General features: G+C 49.2%; 1 protein-coding gene across 2 annotated transcripts; it reads right to left on the bottom strand.

Moving 5' to 3' along the window:
• Positions 1 to 4,176: 4,176 nt before the first annotated feature.
• CCL19 (C-C motif chemokine ligand 19) lies at positions 4,177 to 5,977 on the bottom strand. Of its 2 annotated transcripts, none has more exons than XM_059412264.1 (4): positions 5,715 to 5,977; positions 4,848 to 4,974; positions 4,539 to 4,632; positions 4,177 to 4,448 (listed from the first exon to the last, which is right to left on the bottom strand). In XM_059412264.1, exons 1-4 carry the CDS (start codon positions 5,773 to 5,775, stop codon positions 4,428 to 4,430), a joined length of 303 nt encoding a protein of 100 aa, XP_059268247.1. In that variant the 5' UTR covers positions 5,776 to 5,977; the 3' UTR covers positions 4,177 to 4,427. The 2 variants fall into 2 exon arrangements, with proteins under 2 accessions (XP_059268247.1, XP_059268248.1); XM_059412265.1 differs by having other exon boundaries at positions 4,177 to 4,445.
• Positions 5,978 to 17,170: the final 11,193 nt, after the last annotated feature.

Genomic DNA, 17,170 nt, shown 5'->3' with positions numbered 1-17,170 from the left:
GACACAAGGATTTGCCAGGGTTAGGACCCTAGATCATGGCAGCCCTGAGACTACTGGGGGCCCTACACTAACAGATACTCTGACACCTAGGGCTGCCATGCTGAGGTGCCGAGGGGCGCCATTTACATGGACTACAGGGAATATGGTGTCCTCGGAGTTATACAATGTTGATGTCTTGCCTGGAAGGCATGGTGTTCCTGATTGTCTTTCTACGTGGCCCACTCTCAGGGGTCACTGAGGAAGTCCTCTGACCAGAGAAACGCCGGCTTGTTCTTACAGAGGGGTTCTTGAGGAAATTCCCCAGTTGGGAGTCCTGCTCCTTTGTGAGACTGTTATTTCCAAGATTTTTCTGGCTGTTTCTGAGTTTCCCGGAGGCCAGAAAAGGGGAGCCTGGGGGTGGGGGCTTACCGAGAAATTGAACATGAGCTGATGAAAACATGATCAAAACCGTATGGGGCTGGCTCTTACCAAACATTTACCCATGCAACAGAGAGCCCCAGCTCTTAAGAACTGGATGTGCTCCAGGTAGGAGTTGGGCGGGGCATCGTGGGAAAGGGCCATTTTCAGTTACATTTTTTGTTAATTAAATGAGTTCTGGGGCTTGTTCTGGGCCAGCCCCTGAACAGAGCAATGTTGGCAATGGAGACGAATAGGTTCAATCCAGTTCTCTGGGAAGCCTATCCAGAGACAGGGCAGGGAGCTTTTTGTCTATCATGTAGATGGGAGCTGGGAGTTCTCTGAGCAGGAATGTCAGGTCCCTTTATGGAGGTGTTGGCTGCTGGGGTCTTGGGCTTTCAGGGTAGGGAATTTTCCCTCTGCTGTTGGCCTTAAACTGGTAGTAGGAGCCATGAGCCCTAGACAGGAAGGTGTCTACTCAGAGGCAGGCAGCAACACCCCTATATTCTGGTTGGGGAGCTAGTCCACACTGTCCCTTGGAGACACAGACAGTATTGTCAGGCAGGCAGGAGGTTTCTGGCCTGCCAGAACTCAGGATAGCGATATAACACTTGTCATTAAATCATAGTAAAACAGGGAGCAGGTGTGATTAGATGAAATCACAGTGCTGAGAATGTTTGGGTGGTTGGGACAAGTCACAGGTGGCTGGGCTAAGCCCTCATGTGTCTGGCAGGGAGATAAGAGGCTAGGACTCAGTGCCCAGGAGAGGTTAGTGGCTGGGGATGGGGAGGCATGGGCTGGGGAAGGGTTAGGGAGGGCTGCGTGCCTGCTCTCTGTGGTACTCTGGTGTCTACACCCTTAGACTTTCTTGAAATTCTTTATTCCTCAGTCCTCCAGGGTCTGGCCAGACACTGTTCAATTCAAGCTCCTTCACTAGCTCCTGAATTCTTTTCTCTTTTGCTGAGTCTCAGCTCTTTCTTTGCTCCCAGAGGTTGCCCCTTGGGGCCCCAAGAAGTAGGGACATTTCTGAATGTGCATGACTTTGAGGGAGCCTGTGTGAATGCTAGGGGTTTAGCCTGAGACCCAAAGATTCATGAGTCAAACCTTTGGAGAAATTAAGCACCTCTCCCCATACACCTGACTGATGGGGAACTGAGGTTTTAGAGATGGGAGTTAAGGAAGAGACTTGACTGGAGTGGCACAAGGAAGCACTGAAGTAGAACGGTGGGCTGGGCACTGAGCTCAGGACTTGTTCGTGTCCCTCCCCTTAGTGGCAGTGGGAGGGAGGGAGTGTCCAGGACCTCGGTCATAGCAGCATCTTCCTCAGGTCTCCTGCCCTCACTTCCTCTACTCTATCTGGGATTTTCCCCCAAGAGTCCAAAGGGGAGGCTTTATGTCTTCCTCTGTGGCAGGCTGACTTCTGCTTGGCTTCCCTGGGAACTGAGAAGGATTTGAAGCAATGTGCTCCCCTCACACCTGTGTTTGTCCTTTGCTTGCTGGAGTACAGGGCACGGGGTCCAGAAGGTGTCTGTATGTAGCTGGGGCCCCTGGAGCTCCACGTTTGACTGCCTTCAGGGATGGATCAATGGATGAATGAGTACATGGGTAGAGGAGGGGAGGGATGGACAGCAGTCTAATGGGTACAGAGATGGCTCAATGGATGGACTCATGGGGGCATGAGTTGGACAGCTAATTTCCTCCAGGCAGCAAAACCACACTTCCCAGCTACAGCAGTTGTTCTTGCAAACTATCCTCATCCCACCTGTAAGGGCCTATTTGGCCAGAGGGATTCCATCTTGGGTTAAACAGTGATTTTGTTGTTTATGCAGTAAAACTTAAACTGACCCTGCCCCCCACTCCCCCCAACCATGGACTTACTTAAAAGCAAGCCCGGGAAACCAATCCCAGGTAACAAAGCCCAAATACAAGGGTGGGTCAGGCCAGGCGGAGGTATTCAGTCAGTGGGGGCGCATATGGTCTCCCTAGCTACCAAGGAGTGTGGGTCCCGCCTTTTGGGTGCCAATTTTTACCAAGGTGATAGGCTAGTTCAAATATTTACTATAGGGTAAATTGTAATTCAATTGGTCACACGTATGTGACCTAGCATGACTATGTAGCTTTCTCTGTGTGTTACAGTTTCATTGGCCACCTGTGCATGGCCAGGCCCAACCACATGGCCTTTGCCCTTAGAAGATAGTCTGTAAAGCAGAGAGGAGTTGCCCTCTCTGTAAGAGGCGCAGCCCCGGCCGGTTGGTTTGATTCTTGATGCTTCGTGTGGAATAAAGCTTTGCTTGGCCTTCGCTTTATATCAGTCTCTCTCCTTTAATCATGGACCCATTAGTGGGGGACCTTTCACCACCCACTCCTGTGACTCTAAGAGATGGGATATCTGAGATCTTGAATACCTTCCTTCTGGGAGTGGGGGGGTGGAGAAGCTGCTGTGTACTCAGCTCAGTGAGGAGGGGCTGGCACAAACCCCTCACCACTGTTCCCCTTCCTAGGGTGCTCAGGCCTGATTTTGTTACCAGATGAGGTATGTCTACTTTAAGGATGACCCCCTTCCCAGGAAACGATGCCCAGTCTTCTGTCATGGCTGTCATCCAACCCCAGTGCCACAGCCTGACTGCCCTCAGTGGGACAAGCCCTTAGAGACCCAAGTTGGAGAGCAGCAGCTTCCCCAGAGACTTCCTGGGCATGAGGAGGTCACTCCTTCCAGAGAAGCCCTTCAGTATGCTCCAAGAATCACAGTGCTTTCATGTCCCCAAGAGGAGACTCCTGCTCTGTAACTCCCTGGTCTTGGTGTTGCCTCCGTCCTGGAGGTTGCAGGGCTGGTGGGGAAGTTCCTCCTTGCTCAGTCTCCCTGGCTTCCTGGTTGCTCCTTCTTCCACCCTCTAAGCCCTCTTCCACTCTGACTTCTGGCTCCCAGGTTTCTCTGTCATTATCCCTCAGAAATGTGACGCCAGGATTGCTCAGACGGGGCTAGATCTGGCCCAGCCTGAGGAGAGAGGAAGGCTATCCTGAAGGTCAGATTCTGTGTGGACAGATGGGCCCACAAAGCTGGCTGTTGAGCTTTTCCTCACATATGTATTCATTTTCTAGATAAATATTTATTGAGTGACTACCTTTTGCCAGGCAGTGACACCACCACCAGGGAGACAGTGGAAACCAAAAGAGACATGAGATCTCTTGAGGAAGGCTGACAAACTATCAGTTAGAAAGAACTCAATGTGATGGTGCTGCAAGGGGAGGGGGTGAGGGCCCTGGGAGCTTGGGAGGAACGGGGGCTACTTAATCTAGCCTGGAGTCAGGGGAAGCTTCCTGGGTTAAGAGTCATTAAGCCCCAGAAGGAAAGGCAGGTGAGCTGCTGAGAGAGAAGTGTTCCAGACAGGGAAAGGCGGGGGTGTGGGGGAATATGGATGGGGACTCTCCTTGCCCTTGGCCAGGAAAGCTGGTTCCTGACATCTCCCCTCCCGCCTGTGACACCTGATCCCTGAGACACCTGGATACTTTGTTTTGGAGAAGAAACACTGGGAGGCATAAAAGAGTTGGCTCAATCAGAGAAAAGACACAGGTTTGGTGTTGCTGAACCATGGAGAGTTAGAGGGCTGTGAGTAGACCAGGTGGGGCTCTGATCGTGGGAACTCATCCCCAGAACGCTGGGTGTGAAGTAGGGGTCCATGAGGAGGTTGCTCAGGTTGCAGAGGGAACGTGAGATTCTGCTGTTGCATCTCCCCCTTTCCCATTCTGGTCCTCTCAGACAGACAACAAACAGCAGACAGGTCCGTGGGTACTAGCTGGGCTTTATTGGAAGCATTGCGGTCTGGGTGTGGAGGAGAAGCTGCGCTCCTGCCACACTCACCCCTGCTCACACTCACACTCCCATTGACACTCCAGGTCCTGAGCCTGCTGGGTCAGGTCTGGTGCAGAGCTGCTGGAAGCCTTGTCCTCCCTTCTGATCCTTGGTTCCTCAAGACTGCAGTGAATCACATTCCTTCACTCAGACACAGGGTTCTCTCTGGGGCTGTCAGGGGCTAACTGCCATGGCGCTTCTTCTAGGGCAGGAAGGAAAGGCAGGGTCATGAGCTGGGGTTTTGAGCAGGGGCTCTGAGGGAAGAGGCAGGGCTGGGGAGGGCTGGGCTTGCCTTTGCAGAGTTCTTCTGCAGTCTCCGGATGATGCGGTCCACCCAGGGCTGGTCTGGGGGAGCACAGAGCTGGTGACCCCTCAGTGTGGTGAACCTGGAGTCATAGGTCAGAGGTCAGAGAGGCTGGAGCCCAGGAACCCAGCTTCCTGGCAGGCCCTGGCAGAGGCTGGGGACCACATATGGGAACCTGTTTCAGGGGCTTCCTTGAAGAGATTGGGTTTGGCAAGGAGAAGACAGATAAGAAGGTGGGGGCATAACCAGTGGCTGATGGGGGGGATGAGGCTAGACGAGCTCCTCCCCACAACTCACACAACAGCAGGCACTCTGCAGCCATCCTTGATGAGGAGGTAGCGAAAGGCTCTGATGATATTCCCTGGGATGGGGCGCTGAGTTACAGACAGGCAGCAGTCTTCCGCATCGTTGGCACCACCCAGAGCTGGGGTGGGAAGAGGGGAGTGTCAGGACACAGGGACCCTGAGGAGGGGAGGCCAGAGCCCTACAGGGATGAAGGACACACACATGCATGTGCCTGTGCATGTGTGTGTGTGTGTGTGTGTGGGTGGGTGTCGTGGAGGGGGGCAGTTAAATCTGTTATTTAGCTGATATATACCCATATGGCCCTAATTGTTGCTAAAAATACTGGAGTACTTCTGAGCTATTTGGTAAACCACCACTGCCCTGAGCCCCACAAATGCTTTCCCGCTGCCCTGATCACCCCAAGCTCTCTCCCAGGATCTCTCAACTGCCACATAAATGCAGAGTTGATGCTGCTCACAGCATGGGGCTGGGGTGTGAGGGGTAGGGGTAGTAGGAGACCGAGATTAGAGGACTTATGAATTATAAAATATTTGGACTATTAGCCCTGTCTCAGCATCTCCCATCCTCCCCACCGTAAACAAATGCGTACTGTTCTTCCCAGTCTGGGAAACAGAGGCAGCAGGGAACAGGCTCCTGAGGGAGGGGTAGCCACAGATCCCTGGGATACAGACACCAAGAGACAGACATTGGCATTCAGGGTCCCAGGTATACCCGCACTCACAGGTACACACACAGGGCTCAGGGCACCCCCAGGTTGACCCAAATGGGCAGACCTAACTCAGTGTCCCTCATGGCCAGCACCCTGAGATTTAGACGCCCCCTCCCCTACGCCCACCACAAGCCTTCCCTCAGCCTTACCAGGGGAGGTGCAGAGAGCCAGCAGGCTGAGGGTCAGAAGTGTTCCAGCTCGGAATGCCATGGAGGGCGGACAGAGGCAGAGCGACAGTGAGCTGAGCGCGGGTGAATCCCTGGGGGTGTGCTGGAGTCTTGAGAGGCTGACACTTGGCTGGCAGTGGGAGGGAGCAGTGGGAAGCGCCCAGGCGTCCTTGTGGGGTGTGAGGGGCTCTGGGAATGTGTGTGAACGCCTGTGTGAGGCTGCAACTGCCTCTTATTTATGGCTCAAAGCTTTCACTTTCCCCGCTCAGAAATTCCCCTCCACGTCCTTTCCATGGATTCCCCTCCCCCCATTTTCTGAGGGAAACTGCCCCTGCCCTCCCTTCCTCCCTCAATAGTTTACTGCTTTTCTGCTTTTTTTGGCTTCATCTCTGAGAATCTAAGCAGTTGGCAATCTAGCCAAGAGAAGGGACCTTGTCCCCTCAGCCAAAGATAGGGTGTCTGCACTATCACCTTCTAGGTGGTATTTGCGTCATTAACCGTAAAGCTGGCTTTCAGAGGTGATGTTCGGGACTGGGGGGTCAGAGTGAGGACTTGCATCTGCTTCCCTAAGTTTATGCCTCATTCTCAGTCTTGTTTATGTGGTTCTTCTCTTCTCTGTGGTGTAGGTGGTGGGGAGGACGGGTCTCTGGTCCTCTCAGAACAATCGTGAAGCCTGAGGTACCCTCTCAGCGCTGCCCATCTGTTATCTGGGAACCAGTCCCTTACTTGGGATAAGCAGAGTTGAAAGGGAATGTCCCTTGGGAAGAGGCCCGGCACCCATCCCACATCTCAGGCCTCTGGGATTCAGTCTCTTGGCTCAGCCAGCACTGCCCTGCTCTCTGTTTGCCATGTTCATATGTCTAACACCTGGGTCAGAAGAACAGCTGGAGGGAGGCTGGCCTAGAATAGCTCCCTTCATGTTTCCCCTGCTCTCAATCCTGGGAACCAAGAGGGGATTTTTAAGGAGAGGGGCTGGTCAGCTTATACTCAGACAATCCCCAAATTTCAAGGAATCGACAGATGGAGGAGGGGACAACTGATTTCCCATCCTTATGAGAAAGACCAGGACTCAAAAGGGAAATTAATATGTGGAACACCCGTTCAACAAACCCGCCCAAGCTCTGGATCCTCTTTTGGATGGGGTGGTGTTTCTCACATCTTTTACCTTTCTTTATCTTTATCTATTTCATCTCTTATCTCTCTTTCCATCCATTAATAATAATAATAATAATAGTAATATTATTGTTATTTCATATTGTTTACTCTGTACTAGGCTCTGTATCAAGAATGCCACTTTACTAACTTTCCCAACAAAACTATGAAGTCATTTATTTTTATTTATTTATTTGTGAGAAAGAGCGAGTGTTCAAGTGCATGCTTGCGCAAGAGTGGGGGAGGGGCACAGGGGGAAGCAGACTCCCTGCTGAGGAGGGAGCCCAGTGTGAGACTCAATCCCAGGACCCGGGGACCTGACCTGAACCGAAGGCAGACTCTTTTTTTTTTTAAATTTATTTACTTGACAGAGATCATAAGTAGGCAAAGAGGCAGGCAGAGAGAGAGGAAGAGGCAGGCTCTCTGGTAGGATGTGGGGCTCCATCCCAGGACCCTGAAATCATGACCTGAGCCAAAGGCAGAGGCTTTAACCCACTGAGCCACCCAGGCGTCCCCGAAGGCAGACTCTTAACTGATTGACCCACCCAGGCGCCTGTAATTTTTATCATTAACATATTATTGTTTCTATTTTATGCATAAAGAGCATGAGGTTCAGAGCACAAGACCATACGCTGAGTGAGCGTCTTATACCTAGGTGTCTTTCACTCTAAGGTTTGCACTCTTTGCTGCTATCCCAGGCTGCCTGTCTGCCAAACGTCCATTGATCACAGAACAGTACAGATGAGTGAAACTCTACAGATAGAATGCCTTGCTTAGGATTCCAATTCCACCACTTGTTTACTGTGTCACCCTGTGCAAGTTATCCAGTTCCTGTGTCTTACTGCCCTTATCTATAAAGTAGGAATGGTATAAGAACTACTTCTTAGGATTAAGTGAGGTAATCTGAACAAAGCCCTTAGTTCAGAGGTTGGCATGTAATAAATACCTATCAAATGTTGACTAGTGTTATTGTTCTATCCTTTCATTCAGGTATATGTCAGTTCATCTATCTATCCATTTTTCATTGACCTATGCATCCTCCTGCCTCTGGTGGTTCTGATTATTCCCCATTGTCCCACCCTCATTCACCCTCCCACCCATCTCTCCCCTGCTCTCTTCTCTGGAAGACTGACCTCTATAGACTGAATTACTCAGGATCCCTTGCCCTCCAGTTTCTATTTGAGTTTGGTCCACAAGAGCAGCAGCAGGAGATGTGTGGGTGATAGGAGAGAGATGTTAATTCCCCAGAGCCTTCATCTTGCTGTAGTCCTGGCAATGAATAATTTTCTGTCTGGTAGTTGTTCTCACAGTGGTCTTCAGATAGCAGAAGCAGCATCACCTGGGAGCTGTTAAGTTTATTGATATTGGTGGAACTGTATTAGCTCAGCACCTGGGAGTGGTGTTAATAGTCTGTTGGGCTGGTCACTGGAAGTGTAGACTCAACACTACACTTTGATCAATGAGGTTGAGATGTTAGAACCTCACTGACATATTGTACAACAGTGCTTCTTAAACTTTGATGCACATGTGATTCACATGGGAGTCTTGTTAAACTCTAGATTCTGATTCACTAGGTCTGAGATGAAACCCAAAATGTCACATTTCTAACAAACTTCTAAGTGATGCTGGTGTTGCTGGTCCTCAGACTATATACTTTAAGGAGCAAAGTAGAGGAAGGAGTTCAAAGTTTAGAGAGGTGGGAATGTTAGACTGTACCTGTGGTGTGCAACCACTAACTGTACACCTCTGAAGGCCCCAAAAGATAATTCCTTTTCCAAGGCAACAAGAAATGCATTAATGAGAGGAACAGTAGCTTCTTGGAAAAGCACTGTTGTGGCTTCCTTAATAGGCAAAAGATAGGGTTAGGGGATGCCTTCTTGGGACTGGGCAATCTTATTTCAAGGGGAATAATGGAATCCATAAGTGGAAGAGGTCAAATATTGGCACATGACCATGAGCAATAAGGTAAATGAGATTACTATATAAACTGTAGGGACAAGTGGTAATTTATGTGCTTTGCCCAGAGGGATCTGCGGTGCTAGCTAATTGATCATAGTGTTCCTAGTAATGAAATAGATGGACAGCTTACTGATGTGTTACTTGACCTGTTTAAGTGGAAACAGCTAGACCTGGTGGGAAGAAATTTGATCCAAATAGTATTGGGGATTTACAGTCTTTTACCCAGTTCCTCTACTTAAGTCATTTTGCCAGACTGAAAGCCCTTTAATCAGATGGGAGGTGGGAGGTGGGACGGATTGAGGCTCTTTCATAGGTGGATTCTATAAATCTTTCTCCCAGTTAGCAGTTCTCCTAGTACATCTCCAACAGCATCTGCATCACCTAAGAACTTGCCAGAAATGTAAATTATTGGGCTCTGGCCTAACTTCACTGGATCAGAAACTCTGCAACTGGTCCAGCAATCTGTACTTGAACAAACCTTTCTTGTGATTCTGATGCATGCTAAAATTTGAGAATAACTAGTCCAAGGCTTCTCTTCAGAGAGATCTGTAGCCATTTGCTAGGGTGAATCTGAATGTGGAACAGGACATACTCAGAACTTTGGGACGTTATTAGATACTGTCTGTCTTATGTTAATACTAATCTTGGGGACCCAAAATCCCACTGGGGTCCACCAGTCGGAGTGAGGCTTTACAGAGGTCAAGTGACAGATTTGCCACTGGGCCCTGGTCTAAAGTTCAGGCTCTAATTCCCTCAGTGACAATGTGTTCTAAGAGTGTTACCTATAGCAGATCATATAGTTGGAGGTGCAGAACAGCATTCCATTGTTAAATGGTCATTGAACATACGAGATCAGGCCTCAGAAGTTTCAGAAGGTGCGAGTAAAAGCATGGGCAGGTGGCTCAGATGCCTATCTGTATAGTGTCTTCCTCTGATCATGCTCACGCCTTCATGGAGAAGTTTTCTACAGTCAACACAGAAAGAAAATGCATGGTCTTAGTTTTTAGATGGGTGGTGTTTTTTTTTTTTTTTTTTAAAGATTTTATTTATATATTTGACAGACAGAGATCACAAGTAGGCAGAGAGGCAGGCAGAGAGAGGAAGGAAAGCAGACTCCCTGCTGAGCAGAGAGCCCAATGCGGGGCTCTATTCCAGGACCCTGGGATCATGACCTGAGCTGAAGGCAGAGGTTTTAACCCACTGAGCCACCCAGGTGCCCCAGATGGGTCTTTAAGGCAGGCTGGCCCTGGAAGATGGTGATGAAAGCAAGTCCTTTCAGTGGGCAGAATTTCAGGCAGTACACTGTGAACATTGTCTGGAAGGAGAGATGGCCTGAGGTTTGGAGATGCCACCAGCAATGGCTGCCTACAACAACACTGCCTCACTTTTGTAAAAGTTTCCCTCACATTTTTCCACATTGAACCTTTTTGGACATGCAATTTATTTCCCACCAAGATCCTGAATGATATAAGAGTATAGTGCCGAAGCTGACATAGAAGTTTCAGTTAAATTTTAATGCTGTCTGCCTGGAATGCCTGTTGGGAAAGATCCGAAGAATCAGCAGGAAAGAGTGAAATAATGAAATAATAATAAACAAGGGATTTGTAACACATTCATTCAATAAATATTTACTGAAAGCCCCCTATGTTCCAGACACTGTTCTTGGCACTGGGATATAGCAGTAAACAAAACAGACATTTCTGCTCTTGTGGAGTTCTTAATCTAATGAAGGAGACAGGCAATAAGCAAACAAGCAAAATATATAGTATTTCAGATGACAGTAAGTGCTATGAAGAAAAATAAAGAAGGCAAGAGGGATAGGGAGCCCTGGGGAGGATGGTCAGGGAAAACTAAACTGACAACATTTGAGAAGAAAGCTTGTGTGAAGAAGGTGAGGGAGAGAGCCTTGCAGAGATCTGGGGAAGAAGTTCCAGGTAAAGAAAATAGCAAGTGAGGGGCGCCTGGGTGGCTCAGTGGGGTTAAAGCCTCTGCCTTCAGCTCAGGTCATGATCCTAGGGTCCTGGGATTGAGCCCTGTATCGAGTCTGCTCCCCCCCCACCCCCGCCTGCCTCTCTGCCTACTCGTGATCTCTGTCTGTCAAATATATAAATAAAATCTTTTAAAAAAAGAAAAAGAAAGAAAATAGCAAGTGAGAAGATTTTTTTTTTTTTTTTTTTTTTTTTTTTTAGGGAAGCAGGCCCCCTGCGGAGCAGAGAGCCCGATGCGGGACTCAATCCCAGGACCCTGAGATCATGACCTGAGCCGAAGGCAGTGGCTTTAACCCACTGAGCCACCCAGGCGCCCCAACAAGTGAGAAGATTTTGAGATGAGAGTGTGTTTGAGGAATAGAAAGGAGCCCCATGTTTGGAAGGGAAGTGAGCAAAGAATAGAGTGGTAGGAGTTATAGTTAGATAATAACAGGGGCCAAATGGTGTAAGGGTTTGGAGGCCATCGTAGGGTTTATGTTTTACTGTAAGTGAGATCGGGAATCATTGGAGAGTTGACAGAGGTGTGACATGATCTGACTTGTTTTAAAGGCTCCTCTGGCTGTCCGATGGAGAACAGACCAAAGTAATGCAAGAAGGGAAGCACAGAGACCAGGTAGAGGCTCCTGCAATAACTGAAAGGGGACATGATGTTACTGGGAGTTGGTGAGAAGTGGTTAGATTCTGGAATATTTTGAAGGTAAAGTCATGGCTTTGCTAAGGGGTTCAGAATAGGATGAGAGAGAAAGACGAGGCAAGAATACTGCAATATTTTTGGCTTGAGCTGTGTGATAGCCAGAGTTGTATTTATCAAAATGTGGATGAGTACCAAGGAGTGGGTTTGTGGGAAGATCAGGGGCCTCTTCGGACTTGTTAAGACGAGGCTACATTTTGAACATATAAGTGGAGATGTTAAGTAGGCAGCTGGTAATATGAGTCTGAAGATCAGGGGAGAGATTTTAGCTGAAGATACAAAGTTGAGAGCATATGAATGGTATATAAGGCCATAAGACTTTGAAATCTCCAAGAGAGTGAGGATAGATAGAAGAGGTTCCTGTTCTAAGTCCTGAAGCTCTCAAGATTGACAGATCAGGGATATGAAGAGGAATCAGGGAAGGAGGGGAGCTGTCAGTGTGATGATGGTACCCATTATCATGGAAAAAAGTGGAAGGACACAGGGCCCATGCAAGGTTAAAGCACCCACTTCCTTTGTTTAGATGGTGTCATGGGTGTGGGAGTGGGAGATTGGATGTCAAGGAGGTAGGTTTGAAACAGTTTCTGACCACACACACAGAACCCTAAGTAGGCTGCATGCTTCACCTAGTTCACTCTTCCCAGTCAAGTCGTCTTTGTGGGGTTCTTGGTTCATTGCGAGCCCTGGAGCAGTCATCTTACAACTCAGGGCAGCCCATTCCAGCCTAGACCCACACTGCTCCAAGGATCCCACACAGTCTTCATGCTTCCTGGTCCTACCAGAATCCCTGTTCCAGGAGCAGAGATCTTGGATGGTGGGTATCTTAGCTATTGGGGCAGGGGAGGTAGCATCTGGGCCTGGGAAGTCAACCTTGGTAGGGGTGAGAGTACAGGGGAGTGAATGAGTGTAGGAAAAGGACCTCTATTAGGTGCTTAGTGTTTTTTGAGTGGATGAATGTTTCCTGGAGGGAGGGCGTGTGGGGGGGGGGGGGGGGGGCGGTGTGTGTGTGTGTGTGTGGCTGTGTGTCACCCCTCCCAGGCCTGCAGAGGGCGCTCCAGCCCCGGAAGGGCGCTCTGGAGTAGGGTAGGGCTCTGGTGGAGTGGTGAAGGGAAGCTGTGGCTGGCTGGGGGTGCTCTAGCAGGAACGCGTGGAGGCCTTGACTCGGCGGGCCCCTCAGAGGCTGAGGAGGGCGTTGGGCCCAAAGTCCCTGGGCCCGGAACCGCCTCTGGTGCCCTCCCGGCTCCAGGCACCCGCGGGCCCCGAGGCGGAGTATCCTAGCCCGCCCCGGGGTCCGGAGAGCGGGCCGGAGGCACGGCGGGGAGACTCGGACTGTAGGTGGGATCCCACCCCCGAGGACGTGGGCCAGCGTGGGTCTCGGATGTTCCCGGGAGGCGGTTGCCCCAGGCTTAGGACTACAGCACTCCCCCACATCCCCGCCACTCAGGTCCTGAATCCGTCAGGTACCAGGCGGGCTGGCGGAGACGCGTGGGCGGGCGAAGTCCCGTATTTGGCTACGAATATTTCTCTGTCCCACCCCCACTGCAACCTACCCTGAGTCCAAGGCACCCAACTTAGAAGACTTGACAATGTTTGCCTTAAACGCTAAAGGAAGTTCACACCCCCTCCGGCACTTCCTTCACAGAATAACCTGCATCCGATCGACTCCTTACGCCGCATAACTACGGTGCCAACTCTACCAAAAGGTTTCTTTAGGCAGCGGGGGTTTATGGAAAGCCTAACTGTACCGGGCGCCAGAAGATGAAGGGCTTTAGCACGGGCAGAGCAGAAAAGCAGTTTGTCCTACTTGTCAGTGGACACGGGAAAACTCTAGGCCTCTGGCCTATCATGAGACGCACTTGAGGACAACTAAAAAGAATAATTAAAAAAACTGATCCCAGAAAAAGAAAAACAAAAACAAAAAAACAAACAACACATCCCAGAAAGATGAAGGAAATGAGAATAGAAAATTAAACCCACAAGCCTGCTGTTTGCCTTTAGCAGACCGAGGATCGCGGCGACGATGCTGCCTCCTGGTGGCGGGACGGGGCGATGACGCTACACAGCCAAGCGGAGTTTCGCGCGGTTGTGGTGATGGTGGTGACGGGGATTCTGAACCAAAATAGGCTCTGGCTGCCCAGGTTATCAAAAGCGGAGTTTGGTTATTTTAATATTAGATTGGCATTTATTATTACCACACTCCATAGCTCTAAAGCAAAGTCTTCGAGAACACGGCATCAGAGTTTGCCTGGGATGTTTTGGTTTGCCACCAACCGAGAAAGGGATGTCTTTAAGAAAACAAAGTCTTCAGCTTCTTGGCATAGCTAACACATTGTCTCTAGGGGAGCTGTAGACACCAATAGAAGAAATACAAATATAGGTGTTAGGAAACAAGACTTGGCAACTTCAGCATTGATAATCATTGGTCAAGACTGATGCCAAAGTACAGAAGCATTAATGATTTTATTAAAACAGTGTAGCATCATTCTGTGCCAAATATAAGGAAAAATAACACTTGGATATGGGAAAGAAAAAGAACTTCACATGAGAAGCCAGTGAAGCTGAAGACATTTTCACAGGTAAGTGACTAAAGCTAGGAAACAAATTGATTTTGAGCTTCAAAAATAGCAGGTATAGACCTAGTCCCTCTGACCTTCCTGTACCATAATGCAAGGTAGAAGATGCCAAGTGTGTCAGTGGTGCTGTGTTGTTAGCCCCATATTGTTGCGTTTTTAATTTAAAAAATTTTTAAGGTTTTTAAAAAATTTATTTGACACAGTATTAGAGAGTACAAGTAGGTAGAACAGCAGGCAGAGGGAAAGGAAGAACCAGGCTCTCCACTGAGCAGGGAGCCCGATGCGAGGCTCAATCCCAGAACCCTGGGACCATGCCCTGAGCTGAAGGCAGTGGCTTAACTGACTGAGCCACCCAAGGACCTCTAATTAAAAAAATTTTTTTAAAGGATCTTGTTTATTTACTTGACAGAGATCACAAGTAGGCAGAGAGGCAGGCAGAGAGAGAGGAGGGGAAGCGGGCTCCCTGCTGAGCAGAGAGCACGATGTAGGGCTCAATCCCAGGACTCTGGGATCATGATCTGAACTGAAGGCAGAGGCTTTAACCCACTGAGCCACCCAGGTGCCCCTAATTTTAAATTTTTTTTTTAAAAGATTTTATTTATTTGACAGACGGAGTAGGTGCAGAGGCAGAGAGAGGCAGGCAGAGAGAGAGAGAGGGAGAAGCAGGCTCCTAGGGCTTGATCCCAGGACCTGAGCCAAAGGCAGATGCTTAACTGGCTGAGCTGCTCAGGTGACCCAAATCTCCACTTTTTATAATAGGAAGTCAGTTGGCCATATTTAAAATAGATAAACCAAGAAACAGAAGTAGGAACAAAATATTTAGACGTATGGCACCAACTCCTAGAAGAAGTACCTTAAGAGTTAAGATTTGCAGGAAATGGTTTTCAGAATAAGCCATTTGGTACATTTCAATATTTTTAAAAAACCATGAATATGTATTATTTGATCTTGTAAAAATTATGCATCTTACAGGAAAAAGGAAGAACAGGATAACATTGTCAGAGATGATGGCAGACAAGGAAAGCGGTCATTCTTTTTCTGACGGAATAGAGAGTATATTGCACATCTGCTCAGGGCAGGATTTGAGACACATATGCAGCATGCAACGTGGCAGGATAATTTAGCAAAGTAGGAAGTTTTGTTTGTTCTGCCTATGTGTTTCCTTTCTCCTGGAGCAAGCAAGAGTTTTGGCAGGGCTCAGAACAGAGGCAGCCTGATGTCAAAGGACCTTCTGCCTTTGTAAAAGTCCAAAGTAAACCTGGGGAAAGGTTCTGTCCTGGAGGGCCTGGGAAGAGGATTTTGAAGAGGCTTTTATGACTGGGAGGGGATTGGTGTGTAGGTTCAGCAGTGGGTTGTGTTGAAGCAAGTGGCAGAACGTGAGTACATGGCTCTGGGGGTGTCTGAGGAAGCCAGGTACAAGCCTAGAGGCTCTCATAGCTGAGTTTCCATATCTCGAATATGGCACAGAGCTAAGAGTTTGAGAGTCCAGCACCTGAAAAGCCGTACCAACTAGTATTATAGGGACCTTAGCAATCACTGGTAAGACTGATGTCCAATGATGGGATGGTGTGTGTGGGGGCGGGTAGGAAGCCTACTCTGTGCCTTGGTGTTTCTCTGACCTTTTGCACAGCTCTTGGTAGGTGGGAGCTCAGGACTGCCAGATGCTGAATTCCTCACTAGCACCCAGTGCAGGGACTCGGAGTAGGATTGAGGTCATTGGAAGAACTTTTTATTTTATTTTACTTATTTTTTTTAAAGATCTTATTTATTTACTTGACAGAGAGAGATGACAAGCAGGCAGAGAGGCAGGCAGAGAGAGAGGAGGAAGCAGGCTCCCTGTTGAGCAGAGAGCCCGATGCGGGGCTTGATCCCAGGACCCCGAGATCATGACCTGAGCCGAAGGCAGCAGCTTAACCCACTGAGCCACCCAGGCGCCCCTGGAAGAACTTCTTAAAAATTCAGTAATTCTTGCACACCTGAGTTTGCAGACTAAGATCACATTTGCTGCACAAGCAGAGCGAGGCAGAGTCCCTGTTTTCACTGGTTGCAGGAGGAGCCAACAGCAAGTACTTAATGACTTCATGATAAGTAGTAAATGAGATGGTGTGCTCAGGCTCCCACTGAAGGAAAGGCTGGTGGGGCAGTCACCTCTAGCTTTTTGCTCCTCCAGGATCTATTTCCTTCTTTCTCACATGGCCTGGCCCACCTGATGGTCGTCCCTCTCCCTATGTAAGAGTGAAGGAGGGAATAAGAGGATCTCTGCTCGAGGGAGAAAGAGATAGAAAAGACCCAGGCAAGAGTCTTTCTTGCTCAGGACACTGATTTACATCTGAATTCTGGGGTTCTAAATCATTGCCGGAGGTTAAAGGGGCTTGGTGTCCAGAGGTTAGAGGGGCTAAAGGACCCTAGGGGAGAAAAGAAGGGAAGGGGAGGAGGCTTTCCCAACTGGAAGGGAGCTGAGGGAGTCAAGAAGCCCAGATAGGGATAGAGAAGCACACAGTCCTATTAAACAAAGAGGGACCCAACTTCACTGATTAGGGCAGAAGGGAATCCTCTTGGATGTTTGAGAAGAGATGGGGCTCTGAAGGGGTCCCAGGGCTGGAGCTGTGCAATAGGGTAGGGTTTAGTAGAACTTGAGTTTGCCCGTGTTACAGGTCTCCCTCGGGGGGACCCTTCCAAAGGACGACTTGGGAGTTGGCGTTCAGAAGGCCCCAGGGAAAGTGGAGTCAGTCCCAGGTAGAGCTAGGAAAAGATCTGTAGGTCACTCCTGGAGTGAGAGAATGCTGGATAGAATCAGGAAAGGGCTCTCTTCAAGGTCTCAGAGGCCTGCAGAGCCTTTGGGGATATGTGCTATGGGTCCAACGTCTCTTATCAATAGGGATTTCTCAGAGACCAGGGGCAGCCCAGGTCCCTTCTACTGCCAGAGTACCTGGGGGGCAGAGAAACTCTTGGACTAGGTGAGAAAATAGGATTTTCCAGGTTTAGCTCTTGGCTGGGACCCCAGAGTGTGTGACCCCACCCTGTAGCGACACTGGCTTCCCCCAGGACACAAACACACAGGAACAGATATTTGGG

This window comes from Mustela nigripes, chromosome 9 (assembly GCF_022355385.1).
Source record: "Mustela nigripes isolate SB6536 chromosome 9, MUSNIG.SB6536, whole genome shotgun sequence".
NCBI classification, from domain to species: domain Eukaryota; kingdom Metazoa; phylum Chordata; class Mammalia; order Carnivora; family Mustelidae; genus Mustela; species Mustela nigripes.
Note: the sequence above shows the minus strand (reverse complement) of the source record. Positions and strands in the feature narration are given on the sequence as shown.